The following is a 15822-nucleotide window of genomic DNA, read 5'->3' as shown; positions in this document are numbered from 1 at the left end:
GGCCAGAGATTTTTCCCACTGAGCTGGGAGAAGGAGCCAGAGACCAAAGACTTTATTCCATCTTAGCCCTTCTGGGGTAGAGAATAGGGAAAAAGTGTACTGTATCGTGTTCAAAAATACAGAAGGGGAGAAAGAAAGAGCCCTGTCCAGCGCTCTCGGGAAGGCCTCATATGCAAGGTATGGGAAGGGACCAGGGATTCTTGAAGGATCTGGAAGGCAAGGTCCAATAAGCAGTAGAGGAGAAATGACTGCCAGTGAGGACAACTGCAAAGGGAAAGTGTGTTCAGAGGACACTGCAGTTGCCTAGGTGAAGTTTCAGAAAGTAGGTGGTCATGGGTTCCATGCTAGGCTGGATGTGCAGAGGGGAAGTCATGACCAAAAGCGCCTTAGAGAGAATGTAATGGTGTATCATCCAATGGTTGGAGAGGCCAGACTTGAAGAGGTGGGAGTCTGAAAACAAGGGTTTAACCCAGGGAGAAAGTTCCTGCTTAAATTGATGTGGGGATGCCAAGGGGCTGGCTTGTTCTCGACCACCTATACCCTAACACACGTCCCCTTGCACCTGTGACCCAGATGGTCATTTCAACAACCTTCCTTCAAATAGAAATTCTATAAGCCTATAGGTTTTAACCTGCCAGTCTCATGGACCTCAAGAAAGTCTACTTAAAACACCAAAAGAATACATGTACGGTATACATATCTCATAGATAAATGCATGCTTATGAATTTGTTTCCAAATTTAGGAGCTTTTCAAAGAACTCCCCAGAAACCCATCTTTGGCCTTCCAAATAAGAGCCTAAGCACTGTCACCCATGGGGTGTTGGGATGGAGGGGGGCACTGTTTACATTTTATTTTCTTCTCTTGCAGGCTGATAACCCATGAGATTTTAACTAGCTCTAATCTCAGACTCAAGATCATTACTCTCAAATCCTTGCCCTCCAGCACTAGCAGCTATAGATTTCCTCGACCCTCGTGATTTCAGAATCTGGTTTTTAGAATTGCTGCTGGTTCTTCTAGGGGGCTTGGTGGAGTATGAGGGTTTTCTCAGTGCCAACAACTTCTGCCTTCAAATTTTGGAATCCACAACCAGGACCTGATTTTCTCAGGAGCGGTGAAGAAATAGCAATTGCCCTAGATACTTGTTTCTTGGGATTATTGCGCCCCTACAGAAACTGGCTACCTTCAGGGGAGCCATACTCCACAAAGGCATGAAAACCTTTTCTGTTTCTGAAGCCCCCCGCAAAGAATATAATTGCACTTTGGCATTCTATTTTCTTTATTAAGAAAGTATTTCTTTCATCTCACACCATCCCCTTAGATCTCTTTTCTTACACTCTGCCTGCAGAGGAGTGAGATATTACAGAACCTCCAGGCCCTCAAATCACACATTTTAAATCTTCATGGGTAGATTATAGGCCTTCAGATTTATGTTAGAAAAGGTACTTTTAATGGTATTCATTTTCCCACCTGCTTTGGACAGTCTCATTTAGCCTAGAACAAAATGTAATTGTAGACCAGATGTTTGGTGTCCCTACCCTGCAGTCCCTGAACTTTGGCTGTCCTGGGACAGACCTCACTTGGTGATGGATCCTAGACCACACATTGGCTCACGTTTATCAATTTTTTTCTATAGTGAAGAGCTCAGAGGGGAAGGACTGTACTAGGAAAACTGGTTTAAAAAAAAGTGTGATGCCAGGTAGAGTAGTTTGGCCTTGGCCAAAAATTATTTATTGACCTGAAAAGGGAAGAATATCAGAGTACTTCCCTGTCATCTTTTATGTGTGTCGGGCTCATCACGATAAACGCCCTTTCCGTTCCCTCCTCGGCCTCCCTCGTTCCCCTGGCCCACTTCCCCTTCTCCCCTGTTATCTAACCTGCCCTGATAGACCTCTGAGGGATGCTCCACGGTCTAAACGGAGGCTCAGTCCCTCCCTGTACATCCAGGCTGCTGGTGTGGCTGACGTGTACCAGTCTGGGGCGTGGGAGAAATGCCAGAACGCGAGGCTATTACCCCTGTGTCCCACACTCAGGGGGTGATGAAGGTGTGGTCAAGGGGATGACCCCAAAGCATCACCAGCAGCCTCTGGCAGACAGAAAAGGCAGAGCTGGAGGAGAAAGCTGAACACTGGCTGGGTTGCGGGAGAGCTGGTTCGACAGATGAGAACTAAACCTCAGGAAGACACAGAGCTGGGAACAAGCCTGCAGGGAAAGATGGCAGAGAGGCGCCGGGTACTCTGCCAGGTGAGCTGCCCCCCGGTGCTTCGGGACCCTAGGATCACTCCGTCCAGCTCCTCAGCCCTCATGTCCCCACAGACTGAAGAAAAGAGGTGGCTTGCTTAGAGGATGCAGACCTGGGGCAGCACACAGGTCTGAGAGCATGCGAAGCCGTTTTCCATCCTGGTCTGGGCAATGTTTATAGCCGGACCAGTGGCTTGGGGCTGGGAGCCTCCTAGTGACTAAGGAGGGGGACAGTGCTGGCCCTGCTGAGGGAATTCCCTGCGGGGCTGTCCCACAGGTTCTCATCCCAACCCCTCCCCCACACGGCTCTCACACCTGCTTCGACCCCAAGCAGATCAGATGTGGCTGGGGGGGGGGGTCATGTGACGGAGAGATGGCTATAAATAGCTGGGGGTGGGCACGCTGCCCCAGACGCCTTGGGGACAGGCAGGAGGGCAGGCTTAAGGAGCTGTACTGGGGGGAGGGCAGGGACAAGCAGGCCGAGGCCTGGCCGGGGGAGGGAGCATGGAGCCATCTGGGTCCCAGAGGCTTGGGGCCGAGCCCAGCTGGTGGGGTAGCGCCCCCCAGTACCAGTACATGCCCTTTGAACACTGCACCAGCTACGGACTGCCCTCCAAGAGTGGGGGCCTGCAGCACAGGCTCCGGAGGGATGCAGGCTCCCGTCCCAACGCCCGCCCCACACAGGTAAAGTCCTAAGGGGAGGGGGCGGTGGATTCGAGGAGACGGTGGTGCCATGGATTGGGGGCAAAGAGGAATCAGGTGAAAAGAGGGAGCACTGTGATCTTTTTAACTTGAAAAAGTACGCAGTCATGTGTTCAAAATATGAACATTCTTCAAAGGTCTGGGTTCAGCCTTGTGAGCTCCTTATACAGAGATACACGGGTACTTTAACACAAGCTTTACTAACAGAACCCCCGAATCCTGGGGGGAGAGGGCAGAGCCACACATGCATGACGAGCTCGTGCTTACATAACCCACACGAGGTGAGTGGCAGAGGGGACCACACCTCTGTGTGCGTGAGCTGTCCTTACACCCTCACCCGCGCGCAGACACCACCGGAGGATTTCTCCCTCCCCACCCTCGGCAGGACACACACAAATCAGCACTTCTGCAGAAGGCAGAAGAGTTGGGATGAGTGGAGAAAATGGACTGAATTGCATGTCAGTGATCAAAGGTAGACCAGTGTCAAACGAGCAGAAGAAATATAATCAAACTTTCAGGTGGGAGGATTAATTAAGAACCGATGAAATGGCAGGCACCTGGACAGGTACAGAGATCTGTACCCAGAGAGAGGGGCTTGTGAACTAATTAGGGATGTCCAGGGATAAATATCCTCCAGGGCTTCTAGACGTCTAGGAATGGGCAATGGGATGAGCACCGCTGAAAGACAGGCTGGGAGCTTGTCGCAGATAAATACACAGGTTAGGATTAGCCATTCACATTAGTGAATGTGCATGCAGAGAGCGACAGGATGGAACCTGTCAGGAGGACCAGGAAATCAAGATTTAAAAGTGTTTTAGCCAACGAGGGGGTGGACTGTGGTTCCTCTAGTTTACGGGGTCTAGACAGGACTGGGAAACTGAGGGCTGGCCTGGGCTGGTGATCTCAGCGCCAGGGGTCAAGAGGATCCACGTCTCAGTCCGGATCCATCCCGAGGGTGGTGGGTAAGGGCAGCCCCGGAGAATCAGGTGGGGACTGGGACACAAAAGCCAGCAGAGGCTCCAATGGTGAGTCAGAGTGGGCTTCCTGGAGGAGGGGACCCTGGAACACTGTGTGGGGTTGGACAGAAAGACCTCTCCTCATGGCCCTGGGCTCACCGTTACCGTGTAGGCGGTCTGGGTGGGACGACAACTTGCGTCAAGGTGCAGTTATGGCACTTCTGGTGACAGTGAGGAAACCAGGTGCACTAGCGTGAAGCTTCCTGTTGGAAAGGAATACTGAGGTGACTTGGGAAGTAGGGCTGGGATGGCCTCCAAAGGGCCCTGAAAGCAAAGAAGGGGAGTTTGGACTTAAGTTTTTCTCTGTTTAAATTTTATTATGGAAATTTCACACTCATACAAAAACAGAAAGAGCAGTGTAATGAATGCCCAAGTACCCCTTGCCCGATGATCAGTCATCAGTATTTTGTCAGCATCGCTTCACCCATCCTCCCAGCCCCAGCCCCAGCCCCCCACCCCACACACACGGGTGTTTTTGTTAAGGAATCCGGACGCTGCGAATACTTTCAGGCTTGCCTTCTCCCTGCCCCCCCAGCCCTGCTCGACTGGTGCACACTGGTCCAGCCAGCACAGATCCGGCTCTTTCAGTGTTTGCCAGCCCAGTTTGGCATGGAGCACCCTCTTCTCCTCTCCACCAGCCTGGGAACCAAGGGGGCTGAGGCAGCCAGTGTGCTGGCCCCCCGTGGGTAATGTCTTCTCTCGGGGGCCAGGTAGGGCACAAAGGGAAACATGGCTTCTCTCAGTCACATCCCAGAAGACGAAAGAGCCATGAGCAGGGTATTAGTGCGTGCCTGTCCAGGACTCGGACATAAACTCTACTTCTTGTATTGTGAAATCAGATCTCTTCCACCCAGGCTCTCCCAGAACCAGCAACATGGCCTGGCCTGACCCTGGCTCCAGAGGACATAGTTAGTGCAGTGGAGGTGGGGCAGTTAGAGACCTTGCACATATACACACACACACACACACACCCCAAACACGCAAGCTCTACTTCAGGAGGAAGTGGACTGACTTGCTTTATCCGGGCTGGGTCCAGTTTGTGCATTTGAGCACAGGAAGGGGAGGTGGATGGGCTTTGTCTAAGCCTGGCAGGGCATCTGAGGGGCCTCATTGAAGCTAGACACACCAAGGCCAAGGGCAATGAAGAGTCACCTGCTGGTCTTTCCTCACCCCGTCCACATCAGTGTGAGGGGTCTGGGGAAACAAGAGAGAGGCTGAGACAGAGGAAGCAGTGACACAAAAACATGTAATTGATGCAGATGCCCAGCATCAGCACAGTTTTTTTTTTAATACATTTATGTATGTATGTATGTATGTATGTATTTATGGCTACATCGGGTGTTCATTGCTGTGCACGGGCTTTCTCCAGTTGTGGCAAGTAGGGGCTACTCTTCGTTGTGGTGCCGGCTTCTCATTGCGGTGGCTTCTCTTGTTGTGGAGCACAGACTGTAGGCGCGCGGGCTTCAGTAGTTGTGGCTCGCGGGCTGTAGAGCGCAGGCTCAGTAGTTGTGGCTCACGAGCTTAGTTGCTCTGCGGCATGTGGGATCTTCCCGGACCGGGGCTCGAACCTGTGTCCCCTGCACTGGCAGGCAGATTCTTAACCACTGCACAACCAGGGAAGCCCTTAGCACAGTTTTTGTATCCCTACTTCAGAGTAGAAATTGGTCCCCTTGATGAAGGCTGCTATTGACCAAGATGACTACAGATGTGCAAGGGTGTGGATGGATAGACAAGGGTGAGGAGTGGGAAAAGTGCAGACGGAGAGTGGGGCATGGAGGGCATGGATGACCACAGAGTGACCCTGCCCGAGGCCCTCAACACCCAGGATTTTATTTTATTTTACTTTTATTTATTTATTTTTTTGCGGTACGCGGGCCTCTCACTGCTCTGGCCTCTCCCGTTGCGGAGCACAGGCTCCGGACGCGCAGGCTCAGCGGCCATGGCTCATGGGCCCAGCCGCTCCGCGGCTTGTGGGATCTTCCCAGACCGGGGCTCGAACCCCTGTCCCCCGCATCAGCAGGCAGACTCTCAACCACTGCGCCACCAGGGAAGCCCAACACCCAGGATTTTAAAAAGCTGTTTGTTTGTTTTATCTGTGGATCTGTATGCTTCCCTCTATTTCTTTTAACTCTTCAACAAGACAGACCTTTCCCATCTCCCTCTGTCCAGATCTATGGCCATCACAAAGCGCAGTTCTCAGACAACGAGCAGGACACAGGGATGCCCGAGACGATGGACTCCAGTGCTTTCATGGACAACACGGAAGAGGATCACTATTCTAAATGTCAAGGTGATGGGGACGGGGGGATAAAGGAATGTGCAATGCAAGGAGGTACAGGGATTAGGACACTAGCTCAGAAGACCTGCTGTATATTTCTGGCTCGCCATCCCCACACGCACACCAAAGCCCTCCTCCAGGTATTAAGGAGAAGACATGGCTCCCATGTCCTTCTCACTCTGCCTTCCTACTATCCCTCCCACGCAGCCCCAAGAAACTAGGGTTTAGAAAGGAATCAAGTAGCCAATGGGGAATTGGACTTTGGTGCCTTCTGAAGGGCAGAGCAGTGAGAAGAAACTCAGAGACATAGAGACAAGACCCCGAGAGCCCTGCACGTCCCATCCTCGGCCACACACACACAGTAGTGACTGGTTACCTGCTCCCCTTTACTTTCTTTTCCTAGGTTGTATCCACCGTCTGGGACTCGTGATGAGAAGAAAATTAGGGGAAGACTGGATCTTTCTGCTGCTTCTGGGGCTGCTTATGGCTCTGGTTAGCTGGTGCATGGATTATGTCAGTGCCAAAACCCTTCAGGGTAGGTTTAACCTGGCCCTTTGCCCTCAGCCCTCCCCATACTGCAGTTGTTCTAGAGTTTCGACCCAGGGTAAGCTGGGGGGGCTTTGGGAGGAGGATGGTGCACAGAGGAGATCAGGTGTAGCTCTGGTCCAGGATGAGACCAGACCCAGACCCAGATCCATTTTTTCTGCCCCTCCCACCTGCTACCAGCCAAGCTGTGGGGACCCCTCTCACAGGGTGACCAATTTGTCCTAGCTCTCCTAGGACTTTTCAGTTCAGGCAACTGGAAACGCCTGGAGTCCCAGGAGCCCCTCATTGCCAGGTTAACCGGGGTGGTTGGGTGAGCCACAGCCTCCAATGAAGCGCCCACAGAGTGTGGTTTGCTGCACTGGCACCCACTTGACCTCCTACAAGTGGTGGGAACTTGAACGGGTCACGTCTCATCCCCCAGCTTAGACCCCCCCACTGTGTCAAATGAGAACGGTGCCATTTCTGAGGTCGAACGGGGCAGCCATGGCGGGAGCACCCTCCTAGCACGCTGTTCCATGCCGTGAGTGTGGGATGGCAGCAACATGCCATCCACATAGGACTAAGCCCAGACGTCTGTCTCTGCAGCCTACAAGTGGACCTACTACCAGATGCAGCCCCACCTGCCTCTGCAGTTCCTGGTCTGGGTCAGCTTCCCACTCACCCTCATCCTCTTCAGTGCCCTCTTCTGCCACCTCATCTCTCCCCAGGCTGTCGGTGAGAGCTTCCCAGATCCTACCCCATCATGCCACCAACATAATCCAGCAGAATCTCATTGGCCTGTAGACGTCGCGCTCCCCTCCCTCCCTCCCCCACCCCCCTGACAGTCCTTTCGCCGCTTTGCTACCGTCCTCCCCCCATAGACCTCTCGCCCCACCCCCATGTCCACTATCTGGATGTCCGTCTACCTTTAACCTCCAGCTTGAACCTGCACACAATCATTTTTTTAAAAAACCCTTTTAGGCTCTGGAATCCCTGAAATGAAGACGATACTTCGCGGGGTTGTCCTGAAGGAATATCTCACCCTCAAGGCCTTCGTGGCCAAGGTTGTGGCCCTGACTGCGGGGCTGGGCAGTGGCATCCCTGTGGGGAAAGAGGTAGGACTCCAGTTACTGTGGGGTGAGCTGGGCTGGTCCTCAGGCAGAGGGCGGCACGGAGTCTAGAGGGAGCTCCAGGGGCAGCCGTGGACCATGGGGGTTCCGGAGAAGAGATACATGGGAAGGTCCTCATCAGTGCTGGGAGCACCTTAGAGCAGAATCTCGCATCCTGGGCACAGTGGGCATTTGGGGCTGAGTAATTCTTGGTTCTGGGGGGGCCGTCCCCGTACATTGTAGGATGATTAGCAGCCTCCCTGGCCTCTACCCCTACATGCCAGCAGCAGTCCTCTCCCCCCCCAACCCCCGCTGTGACAATCAGAATGTCTCCAGACATTGCCAAAGGTCCCCTGGGGGCAAAATCTCCCCCAGTTGAGAACCACTGCCTTAGAGACAATCCAGGCACATTCTGTGAAAACTGAGACCTAAAAGAGGCTGTTTTTTTTCAAGGTTATGCTCCTGTACCTTCTCGCCCCCCCCTGCAGCCAGAGTTATCTTTTCAAAATGGAATCAGGAATGTCTGCCCTCTGGTCAGGAACTTCGAATGGCTTTCCATTCCTCTTCAAATGAGGTCCACACTTATTCCTGGGGCCTAGGGGGGCTATGGTGATCAGGCTGGCCCTCCTCCCCCGAGCTTGAGTGACAGGCACTTCCTGCCACTCAACTGCGCGAGCCTGCCCCCCTCGTGGGGCTCCTGCACTTGCTGTCCCCTCAGCCTGGAACATTCTCCTTCCCGATGCCCATGCGGCTCACGCCTCATTTCCATCAAGGCCTTACTCAGTTGTGACCTTCCCCATCCCACCCTCAGCTTTCCTGTCTCTCTCTCTCTCCTCTGACCCTCCCTCAATTTCTTCTTAGCCCCTAGCATTTCCTTTTTCTCCCTTTTTTTTGAAACAAATGTATGTATGTATGTATATATGTATTTATGGCTGCGTTGGGTCTTCGTTGCTGAGCGGGGGCTTTCTCTCGTGGCGAGCGGGGGACATTTTCTGAAATGATAATATGCTGGCGTATCACCCCCCTTCCTCCCTGGGATGAAGCTCTGCGAAGGCAGAACCTCTATCTTGCTCACGTCTGTATTTCCAGCCCCTGGTACAGTGCCTGGAGCAACCAATGTCTGTCCAAGAATGCCGCCAAGCCCCCATCCGGCCCCCTGCCCCTGACCCCTCGTCCCTCTCCTCTCTCCCAGGGCCCTTTTGTCCACATTGCCAGCATCTGCGCCGCTGTCCTCAGCAAGTTCATGTCCGTGCTCTGTGGGGTGTACGAGGTAAGGCTGAGAAGGCAAAAGGAGCTGGGGCTGTGCGCGCTGGCGGGTGGGGTAGGGCTGCCTTGGCCGTGATGCTGAGCCGGGCACTGCGCTAACCCACGCTCCCTCGTCCCCACACACGTGGCGCCACCCGCCTACTGCAGCCACGCGATGCCGCTGTTTAGCCTGTGCCCGTTCCTTGACGCCCCCCACCCCCACCCCGATCCCTGCCCCCACATCGGGGCTTGGCACGTGGTCCGCTCCTCAGCCGCCCGGGTGTCAGTTCCCCTCCGGTGCCGCCCCGTCCCTTTGTTGTTTCTGCCCCTCCACCCCGTCTCGTGCGCTCTCCCCCGCCCCAGCGCTCCCCCGCCCTGTCCGCGAGCTTCTCTGTTGCAGACTGTGCCTGGGCAGCTTGATCTCCTGGTGTCGGCCTGCGCGGTGGGCGTGGGATGCTGCTTTGCAGCCCCTGTCGGAGGCAAGTCCCACTTCCTCCCTACCCCGGTGGCCCGAGGGGTTGGAGCGGTTGCCACAAGCTTTGGGGTGGAGAGGGGTGCTCGCGGAAGGGACTGGTGGGTGGGCCTTCAGGGTGTGACCCTGGATCACAGGCCCTGGACTCCAGGCACCCGCGCTTTTTTTTTTTTTTTTTTTAACCAGAGAGCTGTCTGTTCTTTTGAGGCTGGTGGCTATTTCTTGCCAGCTTTATTGGTGCTGTTTGTCTGAAGTCCTTTCCTGTCTCTCTTGCTATTGACACTTCTTGCCGTGATTGTCCCCATCTCCAGCCCCTCTCTGGTGACCGTTGATTGGCTGACCTTCCTTCCATATATTTGCCTAACATTTATTTCATTTTCTATGTTTGACCTTGTGCTAGGAGATCACTTCCAGTTTGCCAAACTAACTGAGTTTCTCTTGGCCTGGGATCGCAGGGGGGAGACGGGGCCACTGTGATTCCCTGTGACTTAAGCCGCTCCTTCTTATTCCCCACCCTTGCCTGTTGTCCTTTCCTCTTCTGACCCCCTGCCCATCCTTCCCATCTGGCTCTTTGTCTGTGTCTCCCCTAGTAGCAGCCATACTATTACACTGACATGCTGACCGTGGGCTGTGCAGTAGGAGTCGGCTGTTGCTTTGGGACACCGCTTGGAGGCAAGTGATTTACCCCCGCCTACGTCTGTCCACTTGCCTGGTCTTAATCCCAAAACAGTTTTTGTCAGCATCCCCAAGTTCTATTATGAGCAGTGAAAACAAGAGTAAAGCAAGAATAGCTTTTAGTGAGCATTTACTATGCGTGGGCAGTGTTCTAAGGACTTTACATCCTCTTGCCCAAAGCTGGATGAGATCTACATTAAAGAAGAGAGAGAGAGTTAGTGACTTGAGCAAGGTCATCCTGTTAATAAGTGGTAGAGCCAGGAAGGAAAACCGAGGCGGCCTTTATGGGTCCCGTACTTATATTAAAACCCTTCGTATTGTTGGATATTTTTGCCTTTCACTTATTACATCTTCTAACAGGGGACTTCTATGGATGTTCCTCTTGGTTTTTTGCTCTTGAATAATTCATTTTTGTCGTTGTTTTTAATTGAAGTATAATTGACATCTCTGTGTATTTTCTTCTCCAAGGGAAGACTTACCTTTGGTTGTATGTTGTTAAGGACACAGAAGTTTAGGTGGGCCTTATTTAGATTAATGGTCAGCTTTATTTTTATTTTTTGGCCGCGCTTTGGGGCATGCGGGATCTTAGTCACCCGACCAGGGATCAAACCTGTGGCCCCCTTCATTGGGAGCATGGAGTCTTAACCACTGGACCGCCAGGGAAGTCCCAATAATCAGCTTTAAATGAGGACTACAGATGCAAGTTAAAGTGTCATTTTTCCTTGCCAGCAATTTAAGATTGAGCTTAGCTCTTTCAACTGATGTTCGACATAGGGTAACCTTTCAGATTATTTTCCTTGTCCTGAATAACTAACAAGTGGGCATGGTCAGAGAAAGCTGTTGTATCTGTTTATTTACTCATTGATAACAGTTATAACCAGATTAACAGAGCAAGGATTATAAAGATCATTCGTGGGATTCATTGGTGATAAAAAAGACACCATGTTGACAATCTGAGAAGCAAAACTGCAGGAAAGGCATATGCTTCTTAAACGCACCAGCTGTTAGAGGTGTCTTTCAATTATGAACATGTAATCAGTCCTTGCATAGAGGAGTCTTCAGGAAACTAAGATGACTTGGCTCAGGAACGATATATGGATAAACATTTACAGTTAATGAAAATGTACCATGCTCACTTGAACTGACACTGCACCAATGTCAGCGAACACGTCAGCTGGCATCCTGTTTGCACTTTTGTTGTCAGCTCTTGTCATTAAAGTCATAGTCACCAGCCAGTGAAGGGTCGTGTGTTTGAATTTCTGCACACATTAAATGTTCACACTTGCATTTATACCCGCTTTCACCTTTATTTGGTCTTTTGTCTTACAAATCCAGAAGGTCTGAAGAACATTTTTAGAAAGGTAGCATTTTTTTTGGTTTCTAATCAGATTCTTTTAAAGTGAAGAGAATATGAATTTTTTGCATAAAACTGGAATTTCTGGGGTGAATGAGGAAGGTTCTTCATGATCCCGTGTAGAGAAGGGGAGAGGCAAATAGAAAAGTTACAGATAGGACATGGCTCTTGAGAAAATGTTAAGCATTGAAAAGTCAAAATGCTGTTTTCAGGATGCTTGTAATAAGTGGCAAATATTAAATGAATTTGCAGGTAACATTACTTGATTGCCTTTATTTTATGAACATAGACTAATTCTAAAATAAAAAAAATTAGTATTAGATTATTCACTATATGGTCAACTCTTAATTCCTTACACCGATGAAAGAAATTTGCTTCAGTGTTTGGCTAAAATGGCAAATATGTTTTTGCTTCCATATGTGCCCTCTGCCGTGAGCCCTCTGGGCGCTGTGCTGGTTCCTGTGCGCTCAGGTACCCACAGCTGAAAGGGTAGACAGGAAGGCAAGCAGACCATCACAGTTCACTCAAGAAGCATCCCAGTGGCAGCCTGGGCAAAGTGCAAGGAAGATATTCTGGAGAGAGAGGAGACAGCATTGCAAAGTCAAGATGTAAGGGACTAAAATTAACATATATGTGCATTTCTAGAGGATACAGGGGAAGGAATGACAGGAAATGAGTCTGGATAGGTACCTGGGGGCTGAATCATGAAGGTCCTCCTAGGAAATGCACAAGAATGTCAATTTCATTCTCTAGGCTAGAATTAGCCCGAATGTGTTTTATGGAACACAGTTCATGGTGTTAACAGACATAACCCGTAAACAGTGTTCCAAGATAAGATAAGTTGAAAAATACTGGGTTCAAAAGGTAGTTTTTTTGTTTTTGTTTTTTTGCGGTATGCGGGCCTCTCACTGTTGTGGCCTCTCCCGTTGCGGAGCACAGGCTCCGGATGCGCAGGCTCAGCGGCCATGGCTCACGGGCCCAGCCGCTCCGCGGCATGTGGGATCTTCCTGGACTGGGAAACGAACCTGCACCCCCTGCATCGGCAGGCGGACTCCCAACCACTGCGCCACCAGGGAAGCCCCAAAAGGTAGTTTTTTAAACTGGAAGAGTTATCAGAACGTTTGATATGCTGACACGTATTGTGAATATCCCAAGTGTAGCATTTCCCACAGAATTCTTTTTGCAAGGACCTTCTTATGGAACTCATAGTACCTCATGGACCTGACTTTGGGGAACGCTGTCACAGGTGAAGGGGAGCCATGGAAGAATTTCAAATAAGGAAGTGACATGGCCAACTCTGGCAGATCTGTGCAGGATAGAACTGGCCTGTGGATTAACAGGATTTATCCAAGATTAACAAGAAGACTATTGTCATAGTCCTGATGCTAGATAATGAGAGACCGAACTGGGCAGAGGCAGAAGAGAGAACAGGATGATATATATGGGTGATAGAAAATAAAATCGATGGGACCTGGTGGCTGATTTATGTGAGGATGTGAAAGGTAAGAAAGGAGGAGGAATCTACGCTAACTTCCAATTTTACAACGAGGGAAATGGCGTGGATAGTGATGCTGCAAGCAAGATAGGGAATATAGGGGGCTTCCCTAGTGGCGCAGTGGTTGAGAGTCCGCCTGCCGATGCAGGGGACACGGGTTCGAGCCCCGGTCTGGGAAGATCCCACATGCCGCGGAGCGGCTGGGCGCGTGAGCCATGGCCGCTGAGCCTGCGCGTCCGGAGCCTGTGCTCCGCAACGGGAGAGGCCACAACAGTGAGAGGCCCACATACCGCAAAAAAAAAAAAAAAAGATAGGGAATATAGGAAGTGAAACAGGTCTGGGGGAGCTGATACATTTCACTTTGAATACGTTGCATTTGAAGTTCCTATGGCGTCTCCAAGTGATACCAAACAGGCAGTTGGCTTGGTGAGTCTGAAGTTCAGGAACTGAGCTGAAAGCATTGCTTTGTTAACCAGTAGGTTAGCATGGAGGTGGTAGTTGAAGCCATGGGCATGAATGAAATTGAGAAAGTGTGTCTATGAGTAGCAATTGTTGGAGACCAAGGACAAGGTGCTGGCTGGGCAGAGGCAAAGGCGCCAGGGAGAAGGCAGAGAGGAGCCTTCAGGGTGGGAAAGAGAGCAATATTATGGAACCTAGGAGACTAGAGAGTTTCCAAATGCTGTTTGTGTTTTTAATGCTTTGTTTCCTCTTAACAGCACGTTTTCTGTCTGGCTCAGGCGAATATGAAAATGAGCTCTCGTTCCGAAGTACACAGTGACAGACTGTTAGAGAAGGTGTCCCAGAACCACATCGCAGGAAGGAAAATCTAGCCTAGGATTTCAAAAACTGGTCGTAAACCATTCATGAGTTGGATAGTTTACATCCGACAAATCAAAGCTGACTTTGGTTTTGTTACTGGTAAAGAAAAGGAGAGGGGCTTTCCTGGTGGCGCAGTGGTTGGGAGTCCGCCTGCCGATGCAGGGGACACGAGTTCATGCCCTGGTTCGGGAAGATCCCACGTGCCGCGTCGCGGCTGGGCCCGTGAGCCATGGCCGCTGAGCCTGCGCGTCCGGAGCCTGTGCTCCGCAACGGGAGAGGCCACAGCAGTGAGAGGCCCGCGTACCACAAAAAGAAAAAAAAAGAAAGAAAAGAAAAGGAGAGACTTGCTCTACCTGACTCCCCACTGTGTCTAACAAATCCTTTTAGGCCAAGGAAACAGCTGCCTTACCGGATAAGATTTGGGGAGCAGGGGCAAGAGGTGGTTAGCAAAGCTCTGTCCCTCAGATTCCCTGCTTTCTGAAATGCCCCCCATCTATTCTCTTCTGCTCTCTTTCTTCCTTCCCCGTCCCCCTCTCCCCTCTCCTTTCTGTGCATCCATAGAACAGGCCTCGAGCCCTGATTATGTACCAGGCACTGTGTTAGGTGTTGGGTTCCAAGGAACTTTCAATCCTGGGGGAACTCAGAGATGTAAATAAATAACTATACCTGAAAGTGCTAAGTGCTCTGATAGTCCAGAATTCCGAGAGAACAAGGGAAGGGAAGGACTGTTTTTACCCGCAGAGGGGGATCAGGGATACCTTCCCAGAGAAGGTGCCATTGAGCTAACCATGAGGAATCCCCTGTCCAAATGCAGCAGCTCCTCCACGAGGAAGTAACCACACTCCCTTGGCATAAATGACTTCCTATCATCGCTGACTGTCACCTACGGAGGAGAGGGCTGGGGGTCTTGGGCTGGCCAGCAGCCGTTCTCGCAGAGAGCAAGGGGAGACGAACCTTATCTAGTTCACGGGATTTCCTAGGTCTGGGCCTCTTCTCCATTCATCTAATTATGGGCTGCATTTCCTTGTTTTCCTTCTTCATTTCCGATAAAAATGAGGCTTAGCCAGGTGTTAGGTAATTCTCTTGTAAGTTTTTTCTTTGCATCTAATCACAGTCTATTCCCTGATTCTTGGTATGTTTAAAGACTATTTTCTTTGCATCTTTTCTTTTCCTTTATTTATTTTTGGCTGCTTTGTGTCTTCGTTGCTGCACGCGGGCTTTCTCTAGTTGCGGCGAGAGGGGCTACTCTTCATTGCAGTGCGCGGGTTTCTCATTGCGGTGGCTTCTCTTGTTGCGGAGCACGGGCTCTAGGCACGCGGGCTTCAGTAGTTGTGGCTCACGGGCTCTAGAGCGCAGGCTCAGTAGTTGTGGCGCACAGGCTCAGTTGCTTCGCGGCATGTGGGATCTTCCCGGACCAGGGCTCGAACCTGTGTCCCCTGCATTGGCAGGCGGACTCCCAACCGCTGTGCCACCAGGGAAGCCCTCTTTGCATGTTTTAAGTCTATCTTTTATACCCTTATTAGCTTCCTTACTTTGTCTCCACCAACTCTTGCTATTTTTCTCTCTGTTTACCTTCTCATTTGTGTTCCAGCAACTACTCTCAGAAACAATACAACTTAGGGCTCTTAATTAGGTTTCCTTCTACCTCACCCACCTTTCTTTTTTAAAAAAAAAAAAATTTATTCATTTGGTTGCGTCAGGTCTTAGTTGCGGCCCGCGAACTCTTAGTTGCGGCACGCACGTGGGATCTACTTCCCTGACCAGGGATCATCACCCACCTTTCTTAAGCATAATTGTTTATAGCTTCTTCTGGCCTCTTGGTTTTCCCCCTGGATTTGGTCCTTTTCAGTCAGGTTTTTAATATTAATTTTTTTTAAAAATGTGGATGAATCC

General features: G+C 50.9%; 1 protein-coding gene across 1 annotated transcript in view; it reads left to right on the top strand.

Annotated features, from left to right (window-relative positions):
• The first annotated feature begins 2740 nt into the window (after positions 1-2740).
• Positions 2741-15822, top strand: part of CLCN1 (chloride voltage-gated channel 1) — a 33828-nt gene continuing 20746 nt past the window's right edge. The window contains exons 1-7 of the mRNA XM_022579017.3: positions 2741-2923; positions 6127-6247; positions 6639-6770; positions 7367-7495; positions 7742-7875; positions 9062-9139; positions 10180-10258. Coding sequence (XP_022434725.1) covers positions 2744-2923; positions 6127-6247; positions 6639-6770; positions 7367-7495; positions 7742-7875; positions 9062-9139; positions 10180-10258 — 853 coding nt within the window. The 5' untranslated portion in view covers positions 2741-2743. The remainder of the gene's footprint in view (positions 2924-6126; positions 6248-6638; positions 6771-7366; positions 7496-7741; positions 7876-9061; positions 9140-10179; positions 10259-15822) is intronic.

Source organism: Delphinapterus leucas, chromosome 9 (assembly GCF_059928025.1).
Source record: "Delphinapterus leucas isolate spDelLeu-1000000601 "Yukka" chromosome 9, BTC_Dleu_Yukka2, whole genome shotgun sequence".
Classification (NCBI taxonomy): Eukaryota; Metazoa; Chordata; class Mammalia; order Artiodactyla; family Monodontidae; genus Delphinapterus; species Delphinapterus leucas.
Note: the sequence above shows the minus strand (reverse complement) of the source record. Positions and strands in the feature narration are given on the sequence as shown.